Source organism: Phacochoerus africanus, chromosome 1 (genome assembly GCF_016906955.1).
Source record: "Phacochoerus africanus isolate WHEZ1 chromosome 1, ROS_Pafr_v1, whole genome shotgun sequence".
Lineage (NCBI taxonomy): Eukaryota > Metazoa > Chordata > Mammalia > Artiodactyla > Suidae > Phacochoerus > Phacochoerus africanus.
Window position 1 is genome coordinate 7,941,338 of NC_062544.1, and position 27,720 is coordinate 7,969,057.

Sequence of the window (27,720 nt, forward strand, 5' to 3'; positions counted from 1 at the left end):
CAGGCCAGAGGGGACAGGGGACACCCCGGAGGTCCATCAGTTCTTCCGTGTTTCTTAAAGTCCTTTCCCTGCCTGTGCTGGAGGACATGGTGCCTGCTTCTTCCCGCACTTTAGAGCCGAAAGGAGAGGGGGCCGCCTGCCTCACGGAGTCCTGTACAAGGACCTGGCTCCCAGCTCTCTGCCCAGACTTGCTTATGTCACTGTCGCCCAGGGGCTGGGGAGGGGGAGAAGCGGAGGGTAAGTCGGGCCCGCCCCTGAAATGCCAGCCGCCCTGCCATTGGCTACGAGGACTCCGGCCCGGCCACGGATTGGTCATCGCTGAGGGCTTGAAAGGTGGCTGAGAGCGGCCCGCACCTCAGACGGACTGTGCCCGGGAGTCAGACAGCGCCTCGGGAGAGCTCGAGACGCACCCCCAGCCAGCCATGGCCCGGTTCTTCCGGGCATCCTGCCTTATCTCCCTGCTCCTGGCCGGCTTCCTCCCGCCGAGCCGGGGACAGGAGAAGTCGAAGGTGAGTGAGCCTCGGGGGGGCGGGGGGGGGTGGGACCCCGACCAGAGGAATGAACGTAGCCTGCAGATGTCCACCTCTCGGTTGCCAGGCGCCCCTCTTCCGGAGCTCCCCTCCAGAAGGGGTACAGGCGCGAGATGCCCTTACCTCCTCTTGCCTTCATTTCCAGCGCACTGGACCGTCATCCGTCTCTTCGCAGTTCCATCTGTTGGAGACCTGGGTGCCTGGTGGGGGGGGGGGGCAGAATGAATGGAGGTGAAAGCTCCCCAGTCCAGCTTTCTTCCCCAACACTGTCTCAGGGTCCCCTTGCTACACACATGCCCAGCGCTGTTTCCGAGATACTCTGCTCTAGTAGGGCCTGAAGGAGGGGCCCCGGGTGGCACAGAAAAAGGCCTGGAGTCTTGGCATCTGGGTTGGCTGCAGAGGTTCCCAGGAAGACGAGCAGGCAAGGCAAAAGGGAAGGACAGCGGTGCTGTGTGGCCCCCTTCTAGCCCAAGCAGGAACACAGGTGGAATCCCAAGACACTGGCAGAAGAGGCAGAGGTCTGTGACAGGAAGAGCTCCAGGCTGGCAGGACAGCATGCCCGGATGCTGCCTAGAGTCTTTAATCATTTGTAGGCCTCAGTTTCTCCCCCTGCGTGCGGCGGGAAGACAGGGCACGTTGAAGCTGATGCTTTCAGAGGGGATGCTTGGAGCTGGGCAGCATCCACATGCTGTTTTCTGAAGGCTTTTCGTTGGGGGGCAGCTTCACTACCCACCACCCACCGCCCATATTGGCCTGAACAGACCTCATCATTAGAGAAAGCTGGGGCCTGCCAGCTTGATGGAAGAGGCAGAATTCTCCTCTGCCTTCTTGGTTGATCCCCTGCAGAGCGTGTGGCCCTTAGCTAGAGTGGGGATGAGGTCAACCCAGCAATGCTTATCTCCTTGGACGGTATGTGCCATGGGGGGCACTGTAAACCTATCCTCTTCCCCAGGGAGACAAAGGCCAGACATAGGAATAGACCCAAAGAGAGAGATTTCTGTCTCCAGCCTCCCAACACACACACACACACACACACCATGCTTGTGTAAGCTCGAGAAGCTTTGCACTTTGTTTCTCAAATCTTCCAGATCTTAGTTCTAAGATCTTGCAACTCCATGATTCTATTTCCAGAATTCTACCTATTGCTCAGGAAGCCTATTCCAAACACAAGGTTCTTTCTGTCTGTTTCTATTCCCTCTCTTGTCCTCAGTCTAAATTCCACTCAGTCTGCCCCTCCTTGAAATGAGCTCAGAGACTGGATGGTTAGGAGGCCACTTCCTCCAGGTCTCTGGCTTTGTATCCAGTCCTGTTCATAATCTCCAATTCAGAAGGTATTTTCCAGGGCAGGGATGGGACTTTCAATATTGGGGTGTGGAGTAAAAGCAGGGGTGGACCATGGGCAGAGCAGTATCTTGGAGTCAGTCCAATATCTTCCCTTTCGGGAAGAAGCAGAGAAGACCGAGCCCCGCTTTAGGAAGGCTGGAGGGAAGAACACGGATCCCATGAGAAACTCATCAGAGCCAAGTGCTCTCTGTAGAACTCTAGGGAGGCATCGATAAATTCAGAGAAAACAGGATGGGTATGGTCTAGAAAAGCCTTAGGATGAAGTGTGATCATATCAGATGCAACCAGCTCAGACTTGCTGGCTAATGACAGTCTGGACATGCCCATCTCTCCTCCCAGGTCCTTTGCGAGAAATGGCATGGCCCTGGGTTCTAGGGCTCAACCACTTATCCCCAACTACAGGGCCAAGGGATGGGGCAAGCGGCAGGTGGAGAATGGGATGGACAAAGGGCAACAGTCCCAGAGGGATGCTGGCCTTCCCCCAGCTCAAAAGGAGGGGCCAGGAAACAGAGCGAATCCTCCTTTCCTTGCTGTGTCCCCTCTCCAGTCCAGCTTCAAGCTGCCCAGGCTCCCTGTCCTTCCCTTACAAAAGGACCTTGCAGAGGCCAGAGCAAGTAACAGCTGCTGACGTGGGTGGGATCCTAGTAACCGCTGGTTTCTAGGTGACTGAACCAGGCAGAGGGAATCATGGAACCACAGACTGACAGAGCTGAAGAGCTCTCAAGACAGCGCTGAATCTGACTCCATCTCACCACCGGGGAGCCAGAGCACAGGCGTGCTCACACCGAACCCGAGGCCTGAGCAGGCCCACGACTCAGGCTTTCTGCCCCTAGTCCAGCTCTCCTCTCGCTCCTTCTGATTGATGGGAGCAGTGAGAGCGGTGAGGAGGAAGACAGGACCCGCAACCCAAATCACCAGGATCCCCACCCCCGACTCTCCAGCCACCGGAACTCGCCCATCTGGTCCCATTGTTGGAACAATTGAGGCACCCCCACTGCTTCCCCCCACCCCCCCACCCCACCCCCATCCCCTCTGGCCTCCGGTTAAGGTGTGGGGTTCTGGAACTTCATGGGCCCAGAAGAAGGAAGCAGGGCAGGGGGCGGGGGGGGGGGCTCCCATAAAGACTGGGCACATTCTCAGTGGTGAGCACAGGCCATGGCTTCCCCACCAAGGGTACCCTCTGACACCCCTCGGTCTGAACCCACAGCACTGGGCTCAGTGGCCCCAGCAGAAAGCTTTGTTACCCGTACCTCCTTCTGGAGGCTCTCTCCCCAGTGCCTTGTTTTCTTCCTACTGGTTGGGGGACACCCCAGGCCTCTTCACAATAATGTGGGCACATCAGGGCCATTTACCCCTGTTGCAGGCAGAGTAATCACTATCCATTGATAAGGCGGAGGGGGGGGGGGAGGTTTCTTTCCAAGAGGCTTTTGAGATTCTGATTTTGATCTGCTAGTAAATTCTCATAGCCATTCTGGGAGGCAGGCGGTATTATTTTCACCTGTCCACAGATGGAGGGAGGCTCAGAGAGTGAACGTGACTTGCCCAGGGTCACACAACCCCAAAAGACTCAAATCTAATGAGAGGAGATTCCCCTTGACCCGCCCCCACCCTGAAACTATGCTCAGAAACTGAGTCTCCCATGGCTTACAAGCTTCCATCATTTGAAAACTTCTTGGCTTTTCTTCTCCCCATTTCGCAGCTTGTTCTCAGATGGAGTGGAGCTGAGGAGGTTGAGAGGCATGCAGGAGGCTGTGTCCTCTGGCTGCCGGACCTCGGGGGCCTGCTAGGGTGTGTTTGTTGTGTTGGGTTGTCTGTATCCCAGGATGGAACTGACCTCAGCTGGGACCGAGGAAGCCCAGAGGCTGGAGGAATGTTGAGCTTCAGTCTCAGGCCTGCCACCAGCACCCATCAAAAGTCACGGGGCGTGGAATATTAGACTCAGGGAAAGCAGGAAATTGGTACCGGAGCCGAGAAGAGAGCTTGCCGCTGTCAGGAAATGGCCCCATAGGGACAGCCCCAGTCTTGCCTGGCTCAGCAGGCCTGCGGCGCGGCGTCTTCAGGAAGTGGCAGCTTTTCTACACCCACCTGGGGCCAGCCCTGCCAGCCCAGATGACTCTCTGCAGGCAGTTGGGCCCAGGTGAACCTCGCCTCAACAGCAAGTCCTCCAGGATTGATGGGAAGGGAGGGGTGTGAATTTCCTTCTCCACCACCACCACCTGTCTCTCTGGTCTCTACGGATTGTTTGCCCTTGATTTGTTCATTGGCTCTCCACTTCTCCTCGGATGTCAAGGCCAGCGCTACCGGCCCACCTGCTGATGGTGGTATGGATGCCATGGCACCTTTTCAAGAGTAGAGCCAGGTTTTTGCATTCTGTATCCCAAGTTGGAAAGACGAGATGGGGTGGAGCGGGGATCAGTGCAGCACCCTGCTTGCCGGCAGTAATCCATTCCCTCCTCCCACTGAGAACAGTGCGGTCACACCATCGTGGCTGAGAACAGCTGATCCAGTTCAAGGTTCTCATTTTATAAATGAGGCAGTTGAGGCCCAGAGAAGAGAAGGGGCTGGTCCGAGACTGCACAGGGAGTTAGTGGCCGAGCGGAACATGGAACACAGGTGCTCTAGCACCTGGTCCATTGTGCACCGTCTCTACCAGTTCTGGAGGTTGACGGTGGAGCAGCACCTGGGCAAAGGGGGACTTAGGCGACTGCTTGCCGCCAGGAACGTCAACTACACGCGAGGCCCTCGGGCTTTGCCCCGACCGTCGCATTTAATTCTCACAGCAGGTCTTGCCCCTTTCCTGACCCCTACTCTGCTTCCCTGTTTCCTAACAACAGCCTCCTCTTTCCATCCCTCCAGATTTGGAACCTCTGAATCACCACTTTCCACACGGCCATGGCCTCATTTCCGTTCCGTCCTTCCTTCTACAATGATCCAGTTCAGGCTCTCATCCCCATGTGCCTGCATTATTGCAACAGCCACCCAATCAGTCTACATGAGCCCATCCAATAACGCAACCAGCATCAGGGTAGCCTCCCTCAGAGCTTGCCTGGGGGAATGGTTATAAACTGACATGAGATGCAGAGGTAACGACCCTACTACTAAGTCATTCTCCAAGCTTCTCTAGCATTCACCAGCTTATGAGGTGCTTTCCAAATGGTTACCTAGTACAAGGAATTCAGAGACCTCCGTTCTAGTCCAGTTCGAGCTACTGGCGTGGTCTCGGGGCACATCCAGCTGACGTGTGCAAGTCAGTTTCGCGTCTCCCTGTTATCTTGGAAGTGGTGGTGTCCAAGTTCTCTTCCGGCTCCAATCGCTCCCTGATGCGGGTTGTCCTTCTCTTCCAGACGGACTGCTATCGCGGTGTGAGTGGCACCATCTACGAGTATGGAGCCCTCACCATCGATGGGGAGGAGTACATCCCTTTTAAGAAGTACGCTGGCAAATACGTCCTCTTTGTCAACGTGGCCAGCTACTGAGGCCTGACGGGCCAGTACGTTGGTAAGACTCCACCCTCCCTCCCCAGGGGCTGTCGGGCACATTTCAATCACAGGAACTTTTCTCATGCAAAGGGGAGAGGATGGTGGTGCTCATGGAATTCCAAGCCTTGCACCTTAGCTCTACCATGTTGGGTGGTTCCGTGAAAATGATTATGTGAGCCTGAAGTCTGATCGCCTTCAAACATGTTCTAGAAGGTGCTCAGTTAATCCTTCATCCCTGGGTACCTCAATTGTCCTTTTAAAAGAAGGATGGAGATTGGGTTTGTGCCCGGCACATCCTTTCACTGGAGTAAGAAGTGATAGCTTTATCTCGCTGAGAATTTTTTATTTTTATTTATTTATTTGTTTTGCCTTTTTGCCTTTTCTAGGGCCACTCCCACGGCATATGGAGGTTCCCAGGCTAGGGGTCCAATGGGAGCTGTAGCCACCGGCCTACACCAGAGCCACAGCAACGCGGGATCCGAGCCGCGTCTGCAACCTACACCACAGCTCACGGCAACGCCGGATCCTTAACCCACTGAGCAAGGCCAGGGACCGAACCCGCAACCTCATGGTTCCTAGTTGGATTCGTTAAACCACTGCGCCACAACAGGAACTCCTTGCTGAGAATTTCTTACCTGTCCTCGGCCACATCTGTCTTAGAGCTTCTCTTGGTTCCTGGAAAGCAGGCAACTGGCCTGAGTCCCCAGACCGTGTGTTTAGTGGCAGAACCAGGCATTACACCGAGGTGTCGTGATCCCGAGTATCCTCACTTCTTTCTCCTTAGCTGGTCAGAGTAAAGAGCCAGGGGGATAGGCAGGCCAAAGGCATCTGACAGCACCCGCAAGGAAATGCTTTGTGGGGTAGGGCGGGAGGCAAGGGCAATCGGACCCAGAAGGTTTTGCCTGGCGATTGCAGAAATTCTGGGAAGCAGAATGACAGCAGGCTGGTGGCCCAGTGCGCAGCGAGCACTTCTGTTTAGCCCTGGGAATAGAGCAAGAGTGCATTTGTGCAAGAGGTGGGCTGAGTGCTGGCACCGCACGAGAGGCCAGGAGGCACTGAGGGATCTGGGGAGCTGGGCCAGGGCCTCCCTTGGATTCTTGAGTTCCCGGGTATAGGAGGGTTGTGAGAGCCCCACTTCACCCCAGGTAAGTCATCTGACTTCTGCCCTGGGACAGATGCTTCTTGCTCCGGGAAGCTCAATCCTGTGTCCTGCAGGAGCCCTCACCCTAAGGGCCCAGGTGGCATTCTTTGGTGGTGGGCACGTGACTGAGATTACTGATTTGAGGAAGCCTCTCTCTTTTCCCTGAGGCTCCAACCCATCCAGACTGGCATCAGTAGGATGGGATTTGAATGCCAGCACAGCCGCACTCCCTGAGTGGTCTCAGGCAAGTCCCTTCCCCTGTCAGGCCTCAGTGGTTTCCAGCTGTGCAATGGGTGAGCAGGGGAGAGGCACACGCAGCAGGGCTCCTCGCCCAGCCATCTCCATCTCTGCTCTCTATCCTGGCCCAGAACTGAATGCACTGCAGGAAGAGTTTGAACCCTTTGGCCTCGTCATTCTGGGCTTCCCCTGCAACCAATTTGGAAAACAGGAACCGGGAGACAACTCAGAGATTCTGTCCACTCTCAGGTGAGGGCTCACTCGGTGTCCTGAGAAAACTCCTCGAGCACGTCCCGCGCTGCGCCCCAGCCCGGGCTGCAGGCATCCCTTGCCTTGGCCCCTACTCATGACAGACGTCTATGGGGCAGCAAGAACTACCCCCCACCCCCTTCCAGGAACCTCCTTTAGTGGAACCAGTGGAAGCGGGGACAGGAGAGGGACAGGGACAGGGAGGATGGTTTTGACTGCACGACCAGGGTGGGGGAAGGGGAGTTCAGGTGTGGGGAAGGGGTTATTAAACTGGACAAGGACTGCAGACCCACACCAGGCCTATGCCCACTCAGTCGTCCTTGGCTCCCACTGCCCACTGGAGAATAAAATCCAGATTCCCCACCCGCCCTCCCCTTTGCATCCTTTCCTCTCACTTCCGAGCCCTGTGCCCATCTCCCTGGGACCCACGTAAGAACACTCCTTGCAGGTATGTCCGACCAGGTGGGGGCTTCATCCCCAATTTCCAGCTCTTTGAGAAAGGGGATGTGAACGGGGAGAAGGAGCAGAAGTTCTACACGTTCCTGAAGGTGAGCACGCGGCCAGCTCTGGAGGAGCTGCTCCACCCGGCGGGGGCTGCCTCTGGACGGGGCTGCAGCTGCTCCTTGCTCCAGCCCGCGAGCGACAGGGTCTGTGCCACCCTCTGCTCCTGGACTCTTGGCTCATGTCTTGGCATCTGTTGTTCCGACCAGAGGGCTCTGCAGATCCCAGGGTCTCATCAGCCCTTGGGACAGGTGGGCCCCAGAAGGGACAAGCTGAGGGTCTCTCACAATCTGCTAGAACCAAAGCTGCTTCTGGGATGCCGTTTTCCAACTCTGCAACTGGCGCTCCTTTCTCAGGCTATTTTCTTCCCCCCAAGAAGTCCGGGGAGGGGGCGGGATGAGAGGATGGGAGGGGCTCTAAGCAGGGCTGATGCTTCTCTCGTCCCTTCCCCAGAACGCCTGTCCTCCTACTTCGGAGCTCCTGGGCTCACCGGGCCGCCTATTCTGGGAACCCATGAAGGTCCATGACATCCGCTGGAACTTTGAGAAGTTCCTGGTGGGGCCCGACGGTGTGCCCGTCATGCGCTGGTACCACCGCACCACCATCAACACTGTCAAGCTGGACATCCTGGCCTACATGCGGCGGCGGGCAGCCCTGGAGGCCAAGCGGCAGTAATGGAGGCCCACCCCACCCTGTGCCCACCCCCCAGGGGCTGGGGAGGACTCTGTTCAGGAAGGAATCCATTTCTACAACCACGCCGCTGTCCCCTGCTAGACCCCTCACTAGGACACAAGGGCCCAGCCCGACAGGAACGTGTGCACACAACTGTGTCTGTACTGCTGCGCTTGTGAGCATGTGCATGCATGCCTACAGGTGTGTGTGACCACAGGAGTGCACTGCCACTTACAGGCGTGGCGACCTGCAGGAATCCCCAGGCCTGTAAGTGTGCCCACAGCTGTGTGCCGGGGGCGGGGTGCCGGAGCATCACTCCCCTCTCCCTCTGGTTCTCTGCTCCAATGATCACAACTCACTTTCAGTGAGCCCAAAGGAAAAAACCAGTTCTAGATTCAATTGGTCTGCTCTAACCTGGACTTTAGCCCTTGGGGCCATCATCTCCCACTGCCTCCAGACACCACCAGTGAAGTGCCCAGAAGCTTCTGGGTCTGCCACACAGCCCCCCGCTCCCCGACATGGCCTCTCTCCTTCCTGAGGGCCCTCTCAAGCCCCCTGCCCCACCCCACAGTGTTCCCTGAGAGCAGCCAAGGCAGATGTGAGAGCAAAGGCCACGATCCCAGTGTCAGGGGTGGCATCTTCATGAAGGAGGGGCCCGAAGCCCTCATGGGCGGACCCCCCTTGAGTCTGTCTGAAGGTCTGGCCCTTCGTGCATTCAGGCCAAGGCCCCCAGGCAGAGATGCCACCACTGCTCCTTCGGGGGATGTGTCCTCTCCCCTCACCCTGACCTGCTGGCATTAGACTCACCCCGTGTACCTAGTAAAGGCCTTTCTGCAGCATCCGAGCCTACTGTGGTGCTCCCTCGATGGGGCTGCTGGGTGGGGGTGGGGGGGTGGAAGTGCCGGGTGGTGGGGGAGGAGGAACAAGAGGAGAAGAAATGAAGGCAGTGCTCTGGGCCCCCGCTCTGCTTCTTCACTCAGCATGTGGAGTTTGCAAAACCAGTTCCCGCCTACTCTCACCCCACAGTTCTCCCAGGCAGCTAGGGCTGAGATCAGGTGTTCCAGCTGACAGATGGGGAAACTGAGGCTCACAGAATGTCTCCTGACAAGTGAGGGGCAGGCCGGGAATGCAAACCCAGGCTGCCTGACTCCCAGCCCCTGGATGCCCCACCCTCACGGACGCTCTGAGCAGGGCCCCAGGTCATATCTGCCAAGGGTGATAGTGATGCTCTTTGGGGGGGGTCTAGAAAGAGTGGGGTACAGAGGGAGCGGCTAAGAAAGCAGCACGCTGATTGACTTGGAAGGAAACATTAGCTGGGGCATAAAAGAACACCAGTCACCAGGTGCTGATCTTCAACTTGGGTTTATGTCCAAGATTTGTGCAAACGGCTGCCCGGGGATCGACAGCCACCCTACTCCAGGCCTCTGGCACCGCAAGCCTCCAGCTGAGGGTCTGGCAGCTTCAGGCTGGGGCACCTCTGCGGAGGTGGCGGCATGGCCCTCGTCCCAGGCTGTGTGGCACTGGCGAGGCTGCCGTGGGTGGCAGTGGACGGCCCAGCGGCAGGACAGCCTGTTGTCCTCCCTGCTCCCAGACGCAAACCTGCTCTTCCTGCAGCTCCTCAAGGGGGAAAGGATGGGAGTGGGGCAGGTCGCGCTACTGCACAGCTTGAAGCAACATTTAAACACACGCATGAATTGAATGTGGTCCCCGGAGGGGTTGCTGAACCACTTCTGGGGAAGTTTTGAAAAGAAGGGGTCTTGACGGCACCCCACTCGACACTGACACCCCCTGGCAGCTTCTACAGAGGAGGGAAGGTCAAGGCCGATGATGCGTCTCTCCGCTTGGTGGCACCGTAGTGAGTGTTTCCTGGTCACTCAAAGGAGAGGCCCAGATGGACACCTTCTGGATGGAGCCTCCCCGGTCTGGAAACAGTTCAGGTTGGTTCCGGGGCACAAGCTGGCCATCCATCTCAGCATCCCGCATGGCCAAGGCTCTGGCCACACAGAGCACGAGGCCTCGAGTTTTTCAGTGATCTGAAGTCAGCTGGCTCTGCAAGACGCAGGCGTGGTGCCAATGACTGGTTTCACTGAGGTCTCTCACGGCCATTTTTGGTGGACTCTAAGTAAACACAAAATTTTGCGGACTTAAAGATGACGTGGTACAGCAGGGTTCAAAGTCCCAGGGAACCAATACAGGAAGAATGAAAGAAGCAGTGTTGCTGGGCGTTACCGGGTGCCAGGCCCTGGGCTGAGTTCCTTAGGTACCTCTGTCATTCAAGCCCTGCCCTCTAAGGCAGGCAGATCATTATCTCTTTACAGGACAGGGGACGGGGGTGCCAAGGAGTCTTAAAAAACTGGCCAAAAGTCCCAGGTCTAGGACGTGTCGGGGCCTTGTCAGTCTGCTTCCAGAACCCAGAAAGGGAGTATTTCTTGGGCAGGGGACAGTCCTGACCTCTTGGCCACCCTCTGTCCTCATCAAAGCAGCCTCCTGGGGGCTCCTCAGAACCTCTAGGGCTCTGCAGGAAACCGTGAGAAAATGACCGAGCAGCCCAAGGCCTCTTTCCAACCACTGGAACCCCCAAACCACGCTCCCTCCGAGTCACCCTGCGGCCTCCGCTCACACACCTTCGTGGAGGGCCACTCGGTCTCATGGAAAACCCTTAGAAAACTCCTCCTTAGGATGAGACGGACTTGGTCTCCCTAGCACTTCCACCAGTTGTGATGCTGTTCCCAGGAGCCCCGCAGGCCAGGCTGTGCCTTCTGCTCCAGGGGAGCCTCACGGCAAGCGAGGGAGTAACTAAGGGCCTGGAGGCCTCCTGTGACCGGCGAACAGACCTCCCCGGCCCACGGTTTATGGCCCAAGGGACCTGGTCACACTGCGAATCTGCTCGCTCAGGCCACTCTGATTTGAAAATGCCCAAGGCCTGCAGATCTCACCCTTGGGATAGAGAGCAGCCCTCCCACCCTGGTCTGCGAGGCCCTCGAGCGGGGCCCCGCTGACTTCCCGGAGCGCGCCTCACCTGTCTCCCTCCCACACCTCGCTCCTGGCTCCTGCCACACGGGCCTTCTCTTAACCCTCAGGTAGCCACAGCTCTCCACCTGCCCCCACCAAGGCCTGTCCATTCTCGCTTCTCCACATGAACACCCTCGGCTTCTACCTCTTCGTCTGTTATTTTATTTTATTTTTTTTTTTGTCTTTTTGCCTTTTCTAGGGCCGCACCTGTGGCACGTGGAGGTTCCCAGGCTAGGGGTTGAATTGGAGCTGTAGCCACCGGCCTACGCCAGAGCCACAGCAACGGGGGATCCGAGCCATGTCTGTGACCTACACCACAGCTCACGGCAACGCCGGATCCTTAACCCACTGAGCGAGGCCAGGGATCGAACCTGCAACCTCATGGTTCCTAGTCGGCTTCGTTAACCACTGAGCCACAACGGGAACTCCAACCTCTTCATCTTGTTAAGGCCATTCACGCTGAGGTGTCTCAACCCAAATGTCATCACCCTCAGGCTACGTCAGGTCCCCGCTGTCTGCTCCCAGAGAAACCCACTCTTCTTCCTCCTTCCGGGCACTTGAGACCAACAGTATGCTCGTTGGTGTGATATTTGCTGTTCTTTCCCGCCTGGCTCATGGGCACAGAATACCACCGTAAGGTCATAAAGGCAGAGGGTATATCTGCTTCTGCTCTGTCTTGGCTTCTCCAGCACCAAGCACAGCGCCCGGTGCTTAGAAACCGAACTGGAATGAATGGAGGAATGGTTTCAATCCCCGCATCCCGCGGTCCCCATGCCTTTCTTGTCGACGCTCTTTTAGAGAGCTGGGCCCCTCCTCCGCCTGGGTCAGAAGGTAGCAACATCGTCCCCAAACCACGGCCATCCTGGGGGAGACGCTACCTGCCCGGCAGAGGCAAGACCCATTCCTACGGGGGCACACGCACCTGGATCCTCGGGCCTGGCCGCGGGCGAGTCCATCACTTGCGAGCTCTGATTGTGCATCCCTCCGCAGGGCAGCCGCCAGGTATATTCTGGCTGCAAGAGAACTTGTGCTTACTCACCACGAACCATCCTTGAAAATTACAGCAGCCGCCGGTGTGCCAGGACAGGACCAAGTCCACATTACCTGAGTATAACGGAATCCTTACGCCAACCCAGGTGGGCACCCTCATTTTATTGGTGAGGAAACTGGGGCTCAGAGGGGATTAAGTCACGTGCTGAAGGCCGTCCAGCTGGGCAAGTGGCCAAGCTCTGATGTGCGTCCAGGTCTCTCTACCCTCGGGCCACTCTCTTAAACCCCACACCACCCTCCGGCGTTTAAAGATGTGAGTGAAGAAGGGTCATGGCGGGGGCGGTGGGGGGGGGGGTTGGCTGGGGAAGAAGCCACACGGGAGGCAGTGGTCTCCCTTCAGGTGAGAGTAGAGATGCCCAAGGGGGCCATGGCAGAGGCACTGGAGAGGGTGGCACAGGTGACATCAGCTCTTTGGGAGGCAGAAGGATGAGCAAGGGGGGGAAAGAGAAAAGGAAAGGAAATTACAAAGGGGGGATAAAGGAAAAGCAAAGGGCCAGAATGCAGGGTGAGGATTTGGCACCTGGTTACACGGAGAGCTGAGAAAAAAGGCGACCCCCAAGCTCTGATGCCCCAGCCTGACTGGCCTCGGGCCCTGCCCCCTCACTCAGCCTTTTCTGTCCCACGCCAGTGGTCCCGAGCAGCCCTGGGCTGGGAAGTCCTGGCCCTGGGACAGCAGGCCACACACCAGGGTGTTGTTCAGAAGGGGCTGAAGATACAGTTTCTGGCCCCCTCACTTGACCCTGCCCTCTCGAACGTGTATGGGTGGCCTGGGCGGGTGTCCTGGAGAGCAGAAGGGGACACTGACTCACCAGATGGAAGAGGCGCGAGCTGGGAAGTGGAGGCGCGTGCTCCATGGCCGTGGGGGGCGGGGGGTAGCGGATCTGGGACCAGTCCTCGAAGCCGTGGTGTGGCATGACGGGCACGGGCGGGTAGGCGTAGGGGTAGGCCCCGCAGAGGTGCTCCGGGTGGGACTCCACGTGGTAGCGGTCCGCTGAGCTCTGCAAGGAAGGCTGACATCTGGCTCTGGCCTGTGACAGGCGGCACAGGCCGTCCCCAGGGACACGTGTCCCATCTCCTGCGTTCCCCTTAGAATCCTAGTTCTCTGACGACTGGCACACGGGCACAGAAGGCAGCAAAGATGTCAGCCGGTGTGTCCTGAGCACTGACTCTGTAGGGCGCTCCCTCCGCTACTTGGTTAGTTAGCAGGACACGGGAGCAAACAGCGCCTCCCCCATCAGACTGCAGCTCCCCGAAGAAGCTGAAACGCGGCCAGTGCGGCTTCCTCCCTCAAGCCTCCTCACCTTGGCCTTCCTCTTCTGCTGTCTGAGGGCATTTCTGGCCTTCTCCTCATCTTTGAAGGCTTTTAGCTGCGAGAAGGAGACGGAGGAGGGAGAGAAGACTGTTAGCAAAGGTGCTTCCTGGCCAGGCCTGGACCCAGGGCCTGACCAACCCCAGGGAGGAGCGGCCAGTGCAGGAGGCCTCCACTCTGGGCTGTCCTGTCCGGCCCAGCCCTGGGAAAGGGCCCGCGGGGCAGGGCACAGGCCAGGCTGGGGGTGGCTCAGAGTCCATTCCGAAATCTGCTCTTTCAAGGTATCAAAACTGATGGCGGAAAGTCTGAGCTAGAGGATGGAGCGGGGAAGGGCCTTTCCGGGGTGCAGAGAAAGGCGGCGGAGAGCTGGAAGGAGCGTCCGCGCGGGTCCTGACGCCCGGGCCCCACCCCCCCTCCAGGGTGACAGCCAGCTGATCTCACCTGGGCGCACGTCAGGTTGACCTGGGCCTGCAGTTTCTCCACCTGCTTCTTCAGCTCCTCCTTCTCCTCGTTCATGCGCTCGCGGTCGCTGCGCTCCCTCTGGAAGTCCTCCTCAAAGATCTTCACCTGAAGAGGAGGGGCCGGGAGGCTCAGACGGACGACGGGAGTCAGACAGCAGGGCTGCTCTCATCCCATCTCGAAAACCCCCAAGAGACGGGGAACGGGTGCACCTCCAGCCCCCCACCCCAACTCCAAACAGAGGCGCTCTGGGTTTCCTCATCTTACGGTCTGCGCTTTGACACAGCGCTTTATTTTTTATTTTATTTTATTTTTGGAAGTATTACGCTTTATTTCCTGTGGTAAAATATTCATAATCATATGATAACGTTGGCTTAGTTGCATGGGTCAGTTATAAGACTAACTGACATCCATTTTCTTTATTAGACCTCAGCTAAAATCAAAGATATCGAAAGCATAAGGATTATATGCTAAACATGGACAATTAAACATAACTAAGTGAAGTCAGTCATACAGAGACAAATACCACATAATATTACTTATATGTGGAATCTAAAAAAAAAGGATACAAAAGAACTTCTTTGCAGAACAGACACAGACTCACAGACTCCGAAAAACCCATGGTTACCAAAGACACAGCGCTTTATTTGGAGAAGGGATCCATGGCTTTCAAAAAAGCAGGACAGCTATTAACCAGCCCCATCCTTTGATTCTGCTGAGGCCCACACAGAGCGGAGGACGGGAGCTCAGTTCTCCTGGCTCTGAGGGCGAAGGACCTACGAAACGCTCCCAAGGCTTTGGGGGGCCCTGGCAGGGAAGGGAACGGGATGGGGCTGGCACGGGGCCCTGTCTCTGCGTCTGCAGTTTCGCATCTTTGCTGTAGGTCAGTGGGACGCTGACTGGGCTCGAGGCGATTTAGAAACACCCAAAGCAGGGCACCCCACAGCACAGAAACACATGGGAGAGGCAAACGCTGTCCAGCTTCCTTTCCTTCCTCTGTCTCTCAAGGAGAAAGTCACCGCTTTATGCTACCACGCCTGGAACACTTTTCTCGTGCCTGTTAACTTCCCTTACATAAAAGCAGAAAGGCCTCGAGCTCAGTCTTCCTCGGAGAAGAGCAGCTGGCTAGAGTCTCACAGCGCTGTTTTGTCTTTACCGTATGTACTGCTTACCGTTACTTTCTATTTGTGGCAAATAATAAACTGCTTTTCCCCTTTATAGTCAAAATCTAAAGTTCCCTTTTACATACGTTTATTGAATTTATTAAAAATTTTGTTTTTTTGGAGTTCCCGTCATGGTGCAGGGGAAACAAATCCGACTAGGAGCCATGAGGTTGTGCGTTCGATCCCCGGCTTCGCTCAGTGGGTTAAGGACCTGGTGTTGCCATGAGCTGTGGTGTAGGTCGCAGACACGGCTCGGGTCTAGCGTTGCTATGGCTGTGGTGGAGGCCGGCAGCTATAGCTCTGATGAGGCTCCTAGCCTGGGAACCTCCCTATGGCGCAGGTGCGGCCCTAAGAAGACAAGACCAATAAATAAATAAGTAAATAAATAAAATTTTGTTTTCAAACTATCAGGTAAATAACAGCACAGCTGGGGCACGGAGGTGGTTCCATCATGCGTGTGGGAGAGGAATGGTCTAGACAGGAATACACCGCTGGAGAGGATGCACCGAAAACCTCTCCAACGGCCAGAGATAGGACCACACATTACAGCTTCCACGTGAATCCAGGCCCACCAGGGCCCTCGGGGATGTCCCAGAGCCCCCGGGTACCTCCCTCCTGACCTCTCTCCCCCAGCCTCACCTGCTGTTTCAGCAATTCGTTCTGCGTGACCAGCTCTTGTTTCCTGATCAGGCCTGCGGCACCTTCTGGGCTTCCGAAGGCCGATTGTGGAGAGGATGGGGAGGCCTGAATGCTCAGTGCCTCCTCCAGGGCCTGGGATCAGGAAGAGAGGAGACGGGCCCATGAGCGGACGCCCCCGGAAGTCAGGCCCCACTGGACTGGTAGCAATGACATAACCACCACTATTTACTAAGTGTGACCTTATTGACACAAGACACACACCGTTCCACTGAATCCCCTCCGCAGTCCTGTAAATAAAAGATCGTGGGGTTCCCTTACGGTGCAGTGGCTTAAGGATCTAGCACTGTCACTGCTAGATCCTCAAGTCACTGCTGTGGCACGGGTTTGACTCCTGGCTCGGGAACCTTCCCATGCCGCAGGTGCGGCCAAACCCCCCCCCCCCAAAACAAACAAGACACCTAAAAGCAACAAAAAAGAAAAAACTGTGAAGTTCAGAGACGTGAAGTGATTGGTCCAAAGTCACACAGCTCGCAACTGGCAAAGCAGAGCAGGGCTTCAAAGCCAGTGGGTGCTCTTAACTAGCAGCCTATCCCGGGGTCTTTATGTAGAAGGGAGAACCTCCCCCGCCTGAGAAGTGGGGCTCAATCCTTGGCACCCGGGCCCAGAAAGGATTCTGAGTCTCCTTCAGGGTAAGAAAGAAGCTCCAGCCTTCTGGGCAACAGCCTGCCTTGAGGCTCTTCAGCCTCTGCAACCCATTCCCACCAAGCCAACCATCCCCGACTTTTCCATAGTTAGAGGAGACTGGATATTAACTTTGACTTAATTAATAGTTTACCTTTCCAACCCTGAAAATGGGCGGAAACATCACCAAATAGCATTTGGAAAGTCTGAAAAGCGTCCCTATGATACCACGTTGAAAAGATTCTTTTTCTTTTACATAAACGGTGTGCTCTCATCCTCTTAAGAGGTTTCCATTAACTGGCTTTCTCCCTCAACCCTGCTAGCGTGTTGCTTGAGGACTTTGGACCACCTCTCGAGACGGAGCACCCTCCTCGCCACCTGGACTTTAGCTCCCTGGACAGCAGGGCCTCTGCTAACCACACATCAGCACGGCTCGTGACGCCTCCCGGACCACAGGGAGATCAAGGAAACCCCCCTCACCTTGGACGTGGGCCCCACTTGGTCTTGACTTCCCCAGAAACAGGAAGAAATGGCTGAGTCAGGAGGAAATTCTGGATGCTCGAGGGGAGGCTATGGCTGCACTTCCTCCTCCTCCACCCACCCCATTTTTCAGATGAGAAGACAGAGGGCCAGAGACAACGAGAGCCATGCGTTGGTCATCCCCACCAGCGTCTGTCCCCAGCTATGCCATGGAAACCTGAAGAGCAGCCACCTGCCTGGCTCATGTCCTCAACCAGCACCACATACAATAGTCTGCTTGGGTTTAGACCCCCAGGACTCCCAGCTCCGGAGAGATCATTCTTTTTGCTGAGGACAGGTCCCAAAGCCCTGGATGCGGCACCATCAAGGCTTATCAAACACCAAAACCAAACAGCAAGGGTCATCCCAGCAGGGCTGGGGCCCGTGAATATGAGCTCAGGGCAGAGCTCACTGGGAGCAGAAGGAGGAGGCAGGAGGGAAAGGCAGATGGACGGGAGGAAAAGCTGAGCCTTCGGAGAAAATTTCCTTTCAAAGCCCCTTCTTTCAAAGCTCACTGCTTAACCCTGCACTGGAAGGTGGGCATGACCAGCCAGGGTTCAGACGGCAAAACTGAGGCGCAGACAGGTTACAGGGGCTTTAAGCTGGCTCAGAACAGAGGGCTCTTGCTTTACCCAGGCTCTCTCCCCACCCCAGGCGCCATCTCCCCAGACCCCCGCTTCTCGAGAGCAGGAACCTCGGCCTGTGCACATCCACTTCTCGAGCACGTGCTTGCTGCCAGGCACTGGGCATGGTGCTGGGGGCATGCACCCTGGTGAGAACACACGCCTCCCACCCCACTGGATGGGAAGACGCGTCATCAGTAAGTAATCATGAGAAAATGCTAGCAGGGGTGTGAAAGAAGCTGCTGGGGCTTTAGGCACATAGAATAGGGTGACCCAAAGGAGACTGGGGTGGGCGGGGTTGAGGGGGAGGAGGCCTTGCTGAGGCGGCAGCGTTGAGGCTCCACCTGCGTGATGCTCGGGGAGCATCGTGTGAGCAAACAGCACGTCCCAGGGCCTGCAGAGCAGGGCTCGGCCCGGGCTGGCACCCAGCGCGTGGGGAGGGAAAGGCGGAAGACGTGGGCCGTGGGGCTGCACCACGGCCCTCAGTGCCCGTGCCCTGACCCAGACCACGGGGTGGGCACTGCATGGGCTCAGGGAAGCCCTGCCCACCTTGTTAAGCCTCTGGATCTCTTTTTCCTGGTATTCCCGCTGCCGAGTGAGCGGGCTCAGCTGCTCCTGCAGGTACTTGACCTTCTGGCGTAGCTCCTTGGCCTCTGCTGTCAGTTGCTCCTTGTCGGTCTGCAGACAACACGGGGCTGGTAAGCAGGGAGTCTCTCCAGGAGGCCTGGACTCCTGCCCGCCTGCTCCACCCCTCGCAGCCCTGGCTCCTGTCTCGCTCTCACTCCGCATAAGGCTCTGGGCAAGACACCTGGCTGAGAGCGCTAACGCTCACACAGTCCTGTCCTCAAGGAAGAGACGGCTCCGCGGAGCGAAGGGCCCTGGATTCCGCCACCAGCTCCTCCATGAGTGAGCTGAGGCCGTGGGCACTGTCACAGCCCTGTCTGGTCTAAGCTCACCTATCTGCCATGGGCAAGGGGTTCACTGCAGGAGTCACGGATAGGCTTCAGGAGGTCCGTGAGCCCCTAGACTGAGTGCACAGTGTTGTCTGTGCAATTTTCTAGAAAAAAAGAGCCAGATTCACACGGGGGTCTTCTATGATGCACAGAAAAGGATAGGCCACTGGAGTCCTTGCAGACCCTTTCAAGCTCTTCGTCTCTGAGCCCAGAGGGGAGAAGACCCTCAAAGAAACACACACAGCAGAAGGCAGAACATGTTCCTCCACAGAAAAACAAAGTGCTGAAAGGTTAAAAGACCACTCTGGCCAAAAAGAAACCAAGGAAGGCTTCAAGGTGGAGGCACTGCTTCCATACCTACTATGGAACAATCCAGGGTCTTTATCGCAAAAAGCCCCAGCTGGAACGGCCCTCGTAGAGCACTGAGTCCTAGTCCCTCTAAACAACCGGAAATGCACGTCCAGAGACGGGAGGTGACTTACCCAAGGCCACCCAGTGAGCTGGGGCTAGATTAGAGCTCAGATGTCCTAATTCTGCTGCTCTCTGTCTCCTTGCAGGCCAAAGGAAGGGTTTAAAATGGAAGAGGGGGAGTTCCCGTCGTGGCACAGTGGTCAACGAACCCGACTAGGAACCATGAGGTTGCGGGTTCGATCCCTGGCCTTGCTCAGTGGGTTAACGATCCGGCGTTGCCGTGAGCTGTGGTGTAGGTTGCAGACATGGCTCGGATCCCGCATGGCTGTGGCTGTGGTGTAAGCTGGCGGCTACAGCTCCGATTAGAACCCTAGCCTGGGAACCTCCATATGCCACAGGTGTGGCCTTAGAAAAGGCAAAAAGACCATTAAAAAAAAAAAAAGATGAAAAACATGGAAGTGAGCGGCACTGTGCAGAAGAAAGACCAGGGACATCCACACTCAACTGTCTATTTCTGTGTGTATATATGTGATCAGAGACCTGGAAAGACACACCAAAATGCTAACAGCGGCTACCACTGGGGAGGACTTGGAATTGGGGGAGGGGGTGGTGAATGGAGATGGCCCAGGGAAGCTCCCACCTCATCTGTATCGCGTGAACACTTTACACCTATGGATTCAAATCATGGGGATCAGGAGGTGGGGCACAGGGGTTTGTTTTCATCCCAGCTCTGGGTAACTTGTAGTCAGTATTCTACAAACTAGCTGGTGAGCTGCTTTCAGCCAGAGATGGCCAAGGGCAACCTTGGTCAGGCCTTGTGGCAAGAGCGGCAGACTCCCAGTGAAGAGGCTCCCGGGCCAGCATGGCCTCTATCGCCACATGTCCTTATGCACAGGGCCACGCTCTGTCTGGAGCCACCCCACCTTGCCCCCAGCTGCGGGGGAAGGGTGTCAGATCCCAGGAGCTTATCTCACCCAGCCATGTGAGCCAGGATCTAGCCAACAGTCCCTGTGGCTGTGCCCTCATGAGGAAACACAGGCGTGTCCCCCTAACACACACCCCCAAGGGATGGGCGATCACCGAGGCAGGCCAACCACTCAGATCAGGCCCCTGGGTGTGACATGCTGCTGGACAGGAACTCTGAAATGCAACCCCGTGCTGGAAATGGCCATTTCTAAGTTAAGCAAAGGAAGCCTGTGCCCGGTTCTCATGAAGGGGAAGAGCGGGACATAAAAAAACATCTCCAGAGAGCCTGGAGGTCAACTAGCCCTTCCACTTTAATCTGCTCCGGGATCCGGAACGGCCTTGGCTGGTGTCAGTCCCACCCAAGACAGACCGATGCTACTTCTTCAGGGGACCTTTCCTGGTTCCCCCTAGAATGAATCTGGCCCCTCTTTACGCCGTCTCCCTCATCCCTGTAACCTCTCCTGTGTCATTTAACACGCTTCTATTCATCCGCTTCTGTAATTATATATCCCGCCTCTCTTCCCCCAAGGGCAGGACTGACCATTCACCACTGAGTCTGTGTGCCCGGCACAGTGCCCAGAGCACCATCTATTGGACGGCGACCAGACGAAGGACTAAAAGGAAGCTCTAAGGCTGGAGTCCCTCCCTTGAAACAGCCACCACCACTCCAAACATTCGGCAGCACCCCCCACTTCATCATAGAGCAGGCCTGCTAGATCTTTTTTTCATTCTGTGCTTCCCTGGGATGTCAGATTTTACTCAAACAAAAAACTCTTCTGTAGGAAAATAAGAAAAAATGAAAAGCCAATCCAATCGCTTCAACCTTCAGAGCGAAAACTGAGCCACAGGGAACAAAGTGCTTTTGCCTCTGGCCACAGAGCCCTCAAGCCCGAGAGCCAGAACCGGGACCCCAGGCCTGGACTCCGGTCCCTGCTTGTTTATTCCACTGAGCTCCCCGCTGATGGGGAGGAGAGAACCCGCAGAGCCGAACCTGCAGGACCAGGAGTCATACTTGCCTCCTCCATTTCGATCTTGGACTTGGCCAGGAGGAGTTTGCGGTCAAAGTCACGCTGCTTCTGCTCCCGCTCAGCCTCCAGGTCAGTCACCTGCTTCTGCACATCTGCCAGCTTCTGGCGCAGCTCAGTGATCTGGGTGGAGAGGCAGAGAAGGGGAGCAGGTGAGGGCCCCGGGGGTGAACGTCCCAGGTTCAAGGCTGCTGCTGTGAGGGAGGAGGCACGCAGGGTGCTGGGAATGGCCCAAGGGCCCAGCCAAGAAGGCAGGGTCCAGCTTTGCGTTCCTATCACCCTCTCGCTACCTTCTGCTCGTACTGCTGCTTCATGGACCGGAAGTGCTGGTCCCATTGCTTGTTCACTTCCAGCAGCTGCAGGAGAGAGAACGGGGTTAGCAGGAGACAAGAGAGAAGGACCAGCAAGAGCCAATTCCACCAACATCAGCTTTCCAGGTGGGCACAGCATGTGTGCACAGCAGCTACACGCACTGCCTGGTTCCTGCACTTCTCAAAAACATTCTTCAGGAGTTCCCTGGTGGTCTAGTGGTTAGGACTCAGCTTTCAACATTGCAGCTTGGGTTCGATCCCTGGCCTGGGAACTGGGATCCCACATTAGGCTGCTGCATGCTGCAGCCAAAACACACACACACACACACACCACTCCTCAAAGTAAGTCACCTTTATCAACTGCCACATTTTACCAACGCCAGGGAGGTGAGACTAATACCAAGATACCAAAACAGGGTATAATTTTGGTGTCGAATTATGGAACACACATCCATGTAGAGGGCAATTTGGGACCATGTATTAAAACTTCAAGTTCTCGGAGTTCCCGTCGTGGCTCAGTGGAAACAAATCTGACTAGTATCCATAAGGATGCAGGTTCGATCCCTGGCCTCGCTCAGTGGGTTAAGGATCGGGCATTGCTGTGAGCTGTGGTGTAGGTCGCAGATGCAGCTTGGATCTGGCATTGCCATGGCTGTGGTGTAGGCCAGCAGCTACAATTCCGATTTGTAGCTGCTAGCCTGGGAACCTCCATATGCCTCCAAAAAAGAAAAAAAGACAAAAGCAAAACAAAAAACCTTCACGTTCTCATTCTCTTTAACTAAATAATTCCACTCCGAAAAAAATGTTCCCGAAAGAAGCACATGCCCAAGCGCATAAAAAATGTGTGTATCGCTGACCGTCCCAACAAGGTTTATACCGAAAATAATCCAGAGGCCAGAGTATCAGAAGCAGGTTAAGAAAATCATACAATAAACAGAAAACGGAGCCCTGTGCAGCTACTTAATAAGCAGGGGTTTGAACGTCCCAGCGTGGCTCAGTGGAAACGGATCGGACTAGTATCCATGCAGGTGCATTTTCTGGCCCTCCTCAGTGGGTTAAGGATCCGGTGCTGCCGTGAGCTGTGGTGTAGGTCAAAGATGCGGCTTCGATCTGGCATTGCTCTGGCTGTGATGTAGGCGGGTGGCTACAGCTCCAATCAGAACCCTAGCCTGGGAACCTCCATGTGCTGCGGGTGCGCCCCCCCCCCAAAAAAATATCAGGGGTTTGATACATTGCCTCGTTCTAAGATGACAGTAATGATTTGACAGATCTTGATGTAACAATTCTTCCACGAAGAAAACAATCCAACATCATCAAATAAATAAATTGGGAGAGGGTAATCTCAATTTCAAAAACATTAATATATGATAAAAAGTACTCAGAATTAAAGGAATGTAGAGTATGTCTTATATATAAATAAATACCCACAAGGATACAGTTAATTTTAAGGAAAGAAAGAAGAAAGCATTCTGCAATGCAGTATGTATGGTGTTGTTTTTACAAACTTTATATATGAGAAAGTACACAGACAAAACTAAACGTTCTTCCCCCCCACCCCCAATTTGAGGCCAGGCCCCAATGCCACCTCTTCAGAATGACTCTTGCAGGCAGGGGGACTGATCAGGAGATGGAGCCCAGGGCAAGGCTGTATGTCTCACCCGTGGGCAGATGGTTCAGCGGTCACCATGGCAACTCATCACGGAGACCTGGGACCAGCTAGACCCGGGGGCTGGGAAGGGCCTTAGTCCTGCTGGTCCTAGGAGGGAGGCAGGGTCTCCCCGACTACCACCACCCTCTCTGGTACCTACCTCCGTGCGCTGCTGCTCCAGCATCCTCACTTTCTTCTCAGCTGCTCCCAAGGCCCCCACCTCTGGGATTTTACCTTCTGACATGCCAGCCTGAGAAGAAGACAGAGGGGCCTTCGGCAAAGCTTCCAATAACAACTCTCTCACCACGCGGTGCTCCTCTAAGGCTGCTCACCCCTGAGACCCAGGCTTCCATCCCCTGCCTCTCCACCCTTCCACCCACCAGGACATGGCTCCTCCGCCCGGCCATGACTGAGCCCCTTCAGGAAGTCCGTGGAGATCACTATTCCCCTCTCTGACCCTCAGTGGCTCCTAGGCCCTTCAGTCCCTCTTCCCCTTCCCTCCCCACAGCCACTTCTTTCCTTGCTCTGGCTCCATCTCTAAGGTGCTGCCAGCTGCCCTCCCCTCCCCCACCTATGTGCTCCAAATCTGGCCTGGAAGGCAAAAGTTACATACTTTTTTTTTGTCTTTTTAGGGACACACCTTTGGCATATGGAGGTTCCCAGGCTAGGGGTCTAATCAGAGCTGTTGCTGCCAGCCTACACCAGAGCTACAGCCTACACCAGAGCTACAGCCAACACCAGATCCAAGCTGCATCTGCAGCCTACACTACAGCTCACGGCAACACCAGATCCTTAACCCACTGAGCGAGGCCAGGGATCAAACCCGTAACCTTGTGGTTCATAGTCGGATTCGTTTCCAGTGCGCCATGATGGGAAATCCCCTATTTAAAAAAAATTTTTTTAGAGATAGACATATAAATAAGGATGTGTGTGCATGTGTGATTAGTACATGTATTTCCTGGCTCTGACCGCTGAGAGGGCCTGAAGCAGTGTCACTCCCGTAACAATAAGCACAGATCTTTGGTTTCTAAGCACCACTCTTCAAGGAAAAGACACAGGGCTCCTTGGAGAAGTGGTTAGTTTCAGGGGTGGGGCAGGAAAAACAGAATGTGAGTATGGAGCAATTTATGGTGCCAGAAAGCAAGGAAGTGCAGAAGAAGAAGAAAAAGAAGAAGAAAGGCATGTCAAATGGGCACAGAAGACAACCTGAAAGGGCTTCCGACAACCAAAGTTGAAACGATTTGAACAAGAAAATAAATTGTGACAGTGTTGGATTATAAACCAAAGAATAAAATAAATACCCTTCAAGTCCGTACTGCTAGAAAAGAACAGATGAATCAATAAATAATAGGGTAGAAGGGACAAGAGGAATTCCAATTGGGAGAGAGAGAAGGAGTGAGGGAAATACAAAGTCTCCATTAGAATGTTACAGTGATAATGCTGAAATCCACCAGTGGACACTAAAATTAGTCTAAGGAGAAACGGGACATCTGCAGTTTCAGAGTTTCCCTCAAAAATAAGTATTTCTTAATTACAAATGGAAAATCAGTCCCCTCGCCATGGAGAAAGCTGACAGACACGCCCTTCGCCAGATGATCGAGACCGACAGTAAACAGACACACGGACATCATGTACCCTGGACATGATGAAAGATGCCGCTCCTGTGACTTCCTGATCCAAAAATTCACAACATCGGTCTACTCATGAGAAAACGTCAGAGAAACCCAAATGGAGGGCCATTCTGCAGGATAACTGGCCAGTATAACTCTAAAGCCTCAAGCTCCTGAAAGACAAAGACCCACCAGGAACCGTCACAGCCAGAGGAGACTAGGGCCGGGACGAGTCAGTGCCACGTGGGATCCTGGATTGGATCCTGGTGCAGAAAAAGGACGTGAGGGACAGACTGGTGAACCCTGAACAAAGGCTGCAGTTTAGTTAATAGTAATAGTATGATGCCAGCGTTCATTTCCTGGTTTTGATCGGTGACCCACGGTTCCTAAAGACGTTAAGGGGTGGGGGCAAGGGCACTCCCTGGATTATTTGGCCACTCTTTTGTAAGTCTAAAGTTACCCCCAAATTAAAAGTTAAAAAAAAAGTTTTTTTGTTTTTTGTTTTTTGTTTTCTTTTAAACAGGAAGGGTTGAGGTGACACGGCAGAATGACGCTAGCAATCCAGAAAGTGAACACCAGCTCCATCTCCAAGGCCTTGCGAGATGCAGGCCAAGACCCACGTCCTCTCTGGGCCTCGGTACAAAATCACACAGGAGAGGCCCCACAGCATTCCTCTTGGAGTCTCTGCCCACATTCTCCCCAGTCCCTGCCTTCCCATCCCCCTCCACCTTCCCCTGGGGCTTGGGGTGGGACTTGAGTGTACAGCGGGTGGGGCTTGAACGCCCCCTACAGGCTAAAGTCTGTAAGTACACCCGGAGAACCAGGGAGCCAAGGGGAGAGGGCCGGGGGAGCCCTCCAGGGAAGGTCACCTCCTTCTCTGAAGAAAAGTGAGAGATGCGTCTGCCCCTAGAAGCTCACGGCCTCCTGGAGGGGAGCTGCACCTACCACTACTGGGGAAGGAGGAAGAGGGGGTGCTATGTTCCTGGGGGTGCACCCTTAACCTCCACATAGAAGAGAAGGGTCAGCCGAATCTGGCTGTGGGCACCGGAGCTGCGTTAAAACGACAACCAAAGTTTCCTGTTTACCACGTGCCAAGTGCTCAAGCTACATCACAGACATCACATCACTGAATCTTCCATCGCCCCTCTGAGGGACGTGTTATCGCCATGGTCCAGAGGAGGAAACTGAGGCCAGAGAGTGTGTGTAACTTATCCTAGGTGGCAGCGCCAACAAGAAGGAGAGCCAGCATTCCACCCACAGGCAACTCCGGGGCCCTGGCGTGGCCACTGCCTGTGACACGCGCCTCCAACGGGACCTTCCTCCCTCAGCAGGGCAGTAAGAGCACCTGGTCTTTAGAGAAGTCAAGTAGGATGGCTCGAGGTTAAGGGCTTGCAAGAGTGAAGACACTTGCCCATACACTTCTGAGAACGCAGTGGCGGTCAGCAAAGACCACGAGTCACGTCCACCAGACGGCCCACGGGCAGGGTCTGACGTGAGGGGTGAATGGAAGATGAGAGAGGCCTCAGGCGCTGGGATTCGGAAGGCCACCCATCAGCACGTTGCCCACCTGCACCTATCTGCCTGAGGGTGGATACGGGCATCTTGATGACGTGATGCCACAGGACCTGTCCAAGCCTCCTGCCATCACTGTCTCGTGGAGTTAGAGTCCCAGCCCTGCCTCCCTGACACGTAGAGGGGAGACCCAAGTCAGATAACGAATCTGCAAATCCTGGGGAAACACGACACTGTTAGAGCAATAAGGAATTAAGTTATTAGGATAATTATCACTATTATATAGGTGTGGGGTTTGTTAAAAGGCATTAAGGCCTGCCGTGCAGCCATTAAAAAATGCGTCAGGGCGTTCCTGTCATGGAGCAGCAGAAACAAATCCGACTAGGAACCACGAGGTTGCGGGTTCGATCCCTGGCCTTGCTCAGTGGGTTTAGGATCGGGCGTTACTGTGGCTGTGGTATAGGCCAGTAGCAATAGCTCTGATTAGACCCCTAGCCTGGGAACCCCCATGTGCCATGGGTGTGGCCCTAAAAAGACAAAAGACAAAGAAACAAACCCTCCCAAAAACATGTCAGTCAAAAGCTGGGACTCAGCTCTGCAGCAAGGCACAGACGAGGCAAGGGGACAGCCAGCTCCCACTCAGGAAAGCTGCATGGGAGCCAGGCTGGGTGAGGCAGAGGGAAGGGGGCAGGTGGGCCAGCACTGGCAGGCCATGCCCAACCGGTCCACACCCTCCTCCTGGCACGTCAGAGGCCCCTGGGCACAATCACAGGAGCTTAACAGAGTCCCTCGCGGACTTTCTCAACTAACACCCTAATTCCACTAGGAGTGTCTGAGACAGCAAACTGACTCTTGGGAGCCACCCTGGAAGAGACCTTGACAAACTGGAATGGGCTCAGGCGATGTGCCCAGACTGCACGAATGACGCGGCACGGCCTTCATGAGCAATGACCGAGGAACTGTGGCTACTCTGCCTCAAGAAGAAGTGTGGAGGGGCCACGGAGCCACGGTCACGGCCAGCAGCCCACGAGTGTGTCCCAGGGACTAGGATGCTCCATGTGGCAGGTGGCAGAACAAAGGCTGAGGGGTGGAAGCTCCAGGCGGGGGGGCCGTCGGGCTGAGGTGGGGAAATGGCATCTACAACTGGAACCTTCCAACAGGGAGACTGGCTGCGACACAAGGTGATGAGCCCACTGCCCGCGGGGGCCGGGCGCCAGCCGTGGGGTGCTGGGGAAGGCGTTTCTGACCACGTACCTGCTGCTGCGCGGCCAGCCCCTTCTTGCCTGCTCCTTCCATCTTGGGTGAGCCCGGCCGCCCGGAGGCACCCTCTTGGCCACTGTTCATCAACAGCTTCCTGAGCTCCAGGTTTTCCTCCCTGGGGTGGAGGCAAACAGAGAGGTCATAAGGCTGGCCCGGGGCCAAGGAGCCTGGGGAACTTGGACCTACGACTCATCTGAGTTGCTGCTGAGTCCTGGAGGGTAAGGTGTGTCCCCGAGACCTGGCAGACCCACAAAGGGCATCCTTCCGCCCCTTTGCTAGGCTTCCCTCGAAGTCTCTGACGCTCACCCGACAGGGGTTTCCCAAGCGTGGGGTATCTGGATACACGAGATCGTCAGGATACGTCCACGCGACAGGAAACAACCCTGGGTTATTTGAGAAAGTTACACTCTTCTCAA

At 55.5% G+C, this 27,720-nt stretch overlaps 2 protein-coding genes across 8 annotated transcripts in view; one reads left to right on the forward strand and one right to left on the reverse strand.

Annotated features, from left to right (window-relative positions):
- Window positions 1-348: 348 nt before the first annotated feature.
- Window positions 349-8,992, forward strand: GPX3 (glutathione peroxidase 3). Its single transcript, XM_047770521.1, has 5 exons — window positions 349-509; window positions 5,219-5,372; window positions 6,863-6,980; window positions 7,429-7,528; window positions 7,935-8,992. Exons 1-5 carry the CDS (start codon window positions 423-425, stop codon window positions 8,154-8,156), a joined length of 681 nt encoding a protein of 226 aa, XP_047626477.1. The 5' UTR covers window positions 349-422; the 3' UTR covers window positions 8,157-8,992.
- Window positions 8,993-9,499: 507 nt separating this feature from the next.
- The window catches only part of TNIP1 (TNFAIP3 interacting protein 1), a 52,946-nt gene continuing 34,725 nt past the window's right edge, over window positions 9,500-27,720 (reverse strand). For all 7 annotated transcript variants that reach the window (XM_047770441.1, XM_047770392.1, XM_047770227.1 and 4 more), the window contains 11 exons: window positions 27,299-27,419; window positions 23,083-23,172; window positions 21,254-21,319; window positions 20,955-21,086; window positions 18,158-18,286; window positions 15,786-15,917; window positions 13,966-14,091; window positions 13,517-13,582; window positions 13,025-13,213; window positions 12,088-12,178; window positions 9,500-10,271 (listed from right to left, as the gene is read on the reverse strand). In XM_047770441.1, the coding sequence (XP_047626397.1) occupies window positions 10,237-10,271; window positions 12,088-12,178; window positions 13,025-13,213; window positions 13,517-13,582; window positions 13,966-14,091; window positions 15,786-15,917; window positions 18,158-18,286; window positions 20,955-21,086; window positions 21,254-21,319; window positions 23,083-23,172; window positions 27,299-27,419 (1,177 nt within the window). In that variant the 3' untranslated portion in view covers window positions 9,500-10,236. The remainder of the gene's footprint in view (window positions 10,272-12,087; window positions 12,179-13,024; window positions 13,214-13,516; window positions 13,583-13,965; window positions 14,092-15,785; window positions 15,918-18,157; window positions 18,287-20,954; window positions 21,087-21,253; window positions 21,320-23,082; window positions 23,173-27,298; window positions 27,420-27,720) is intronic.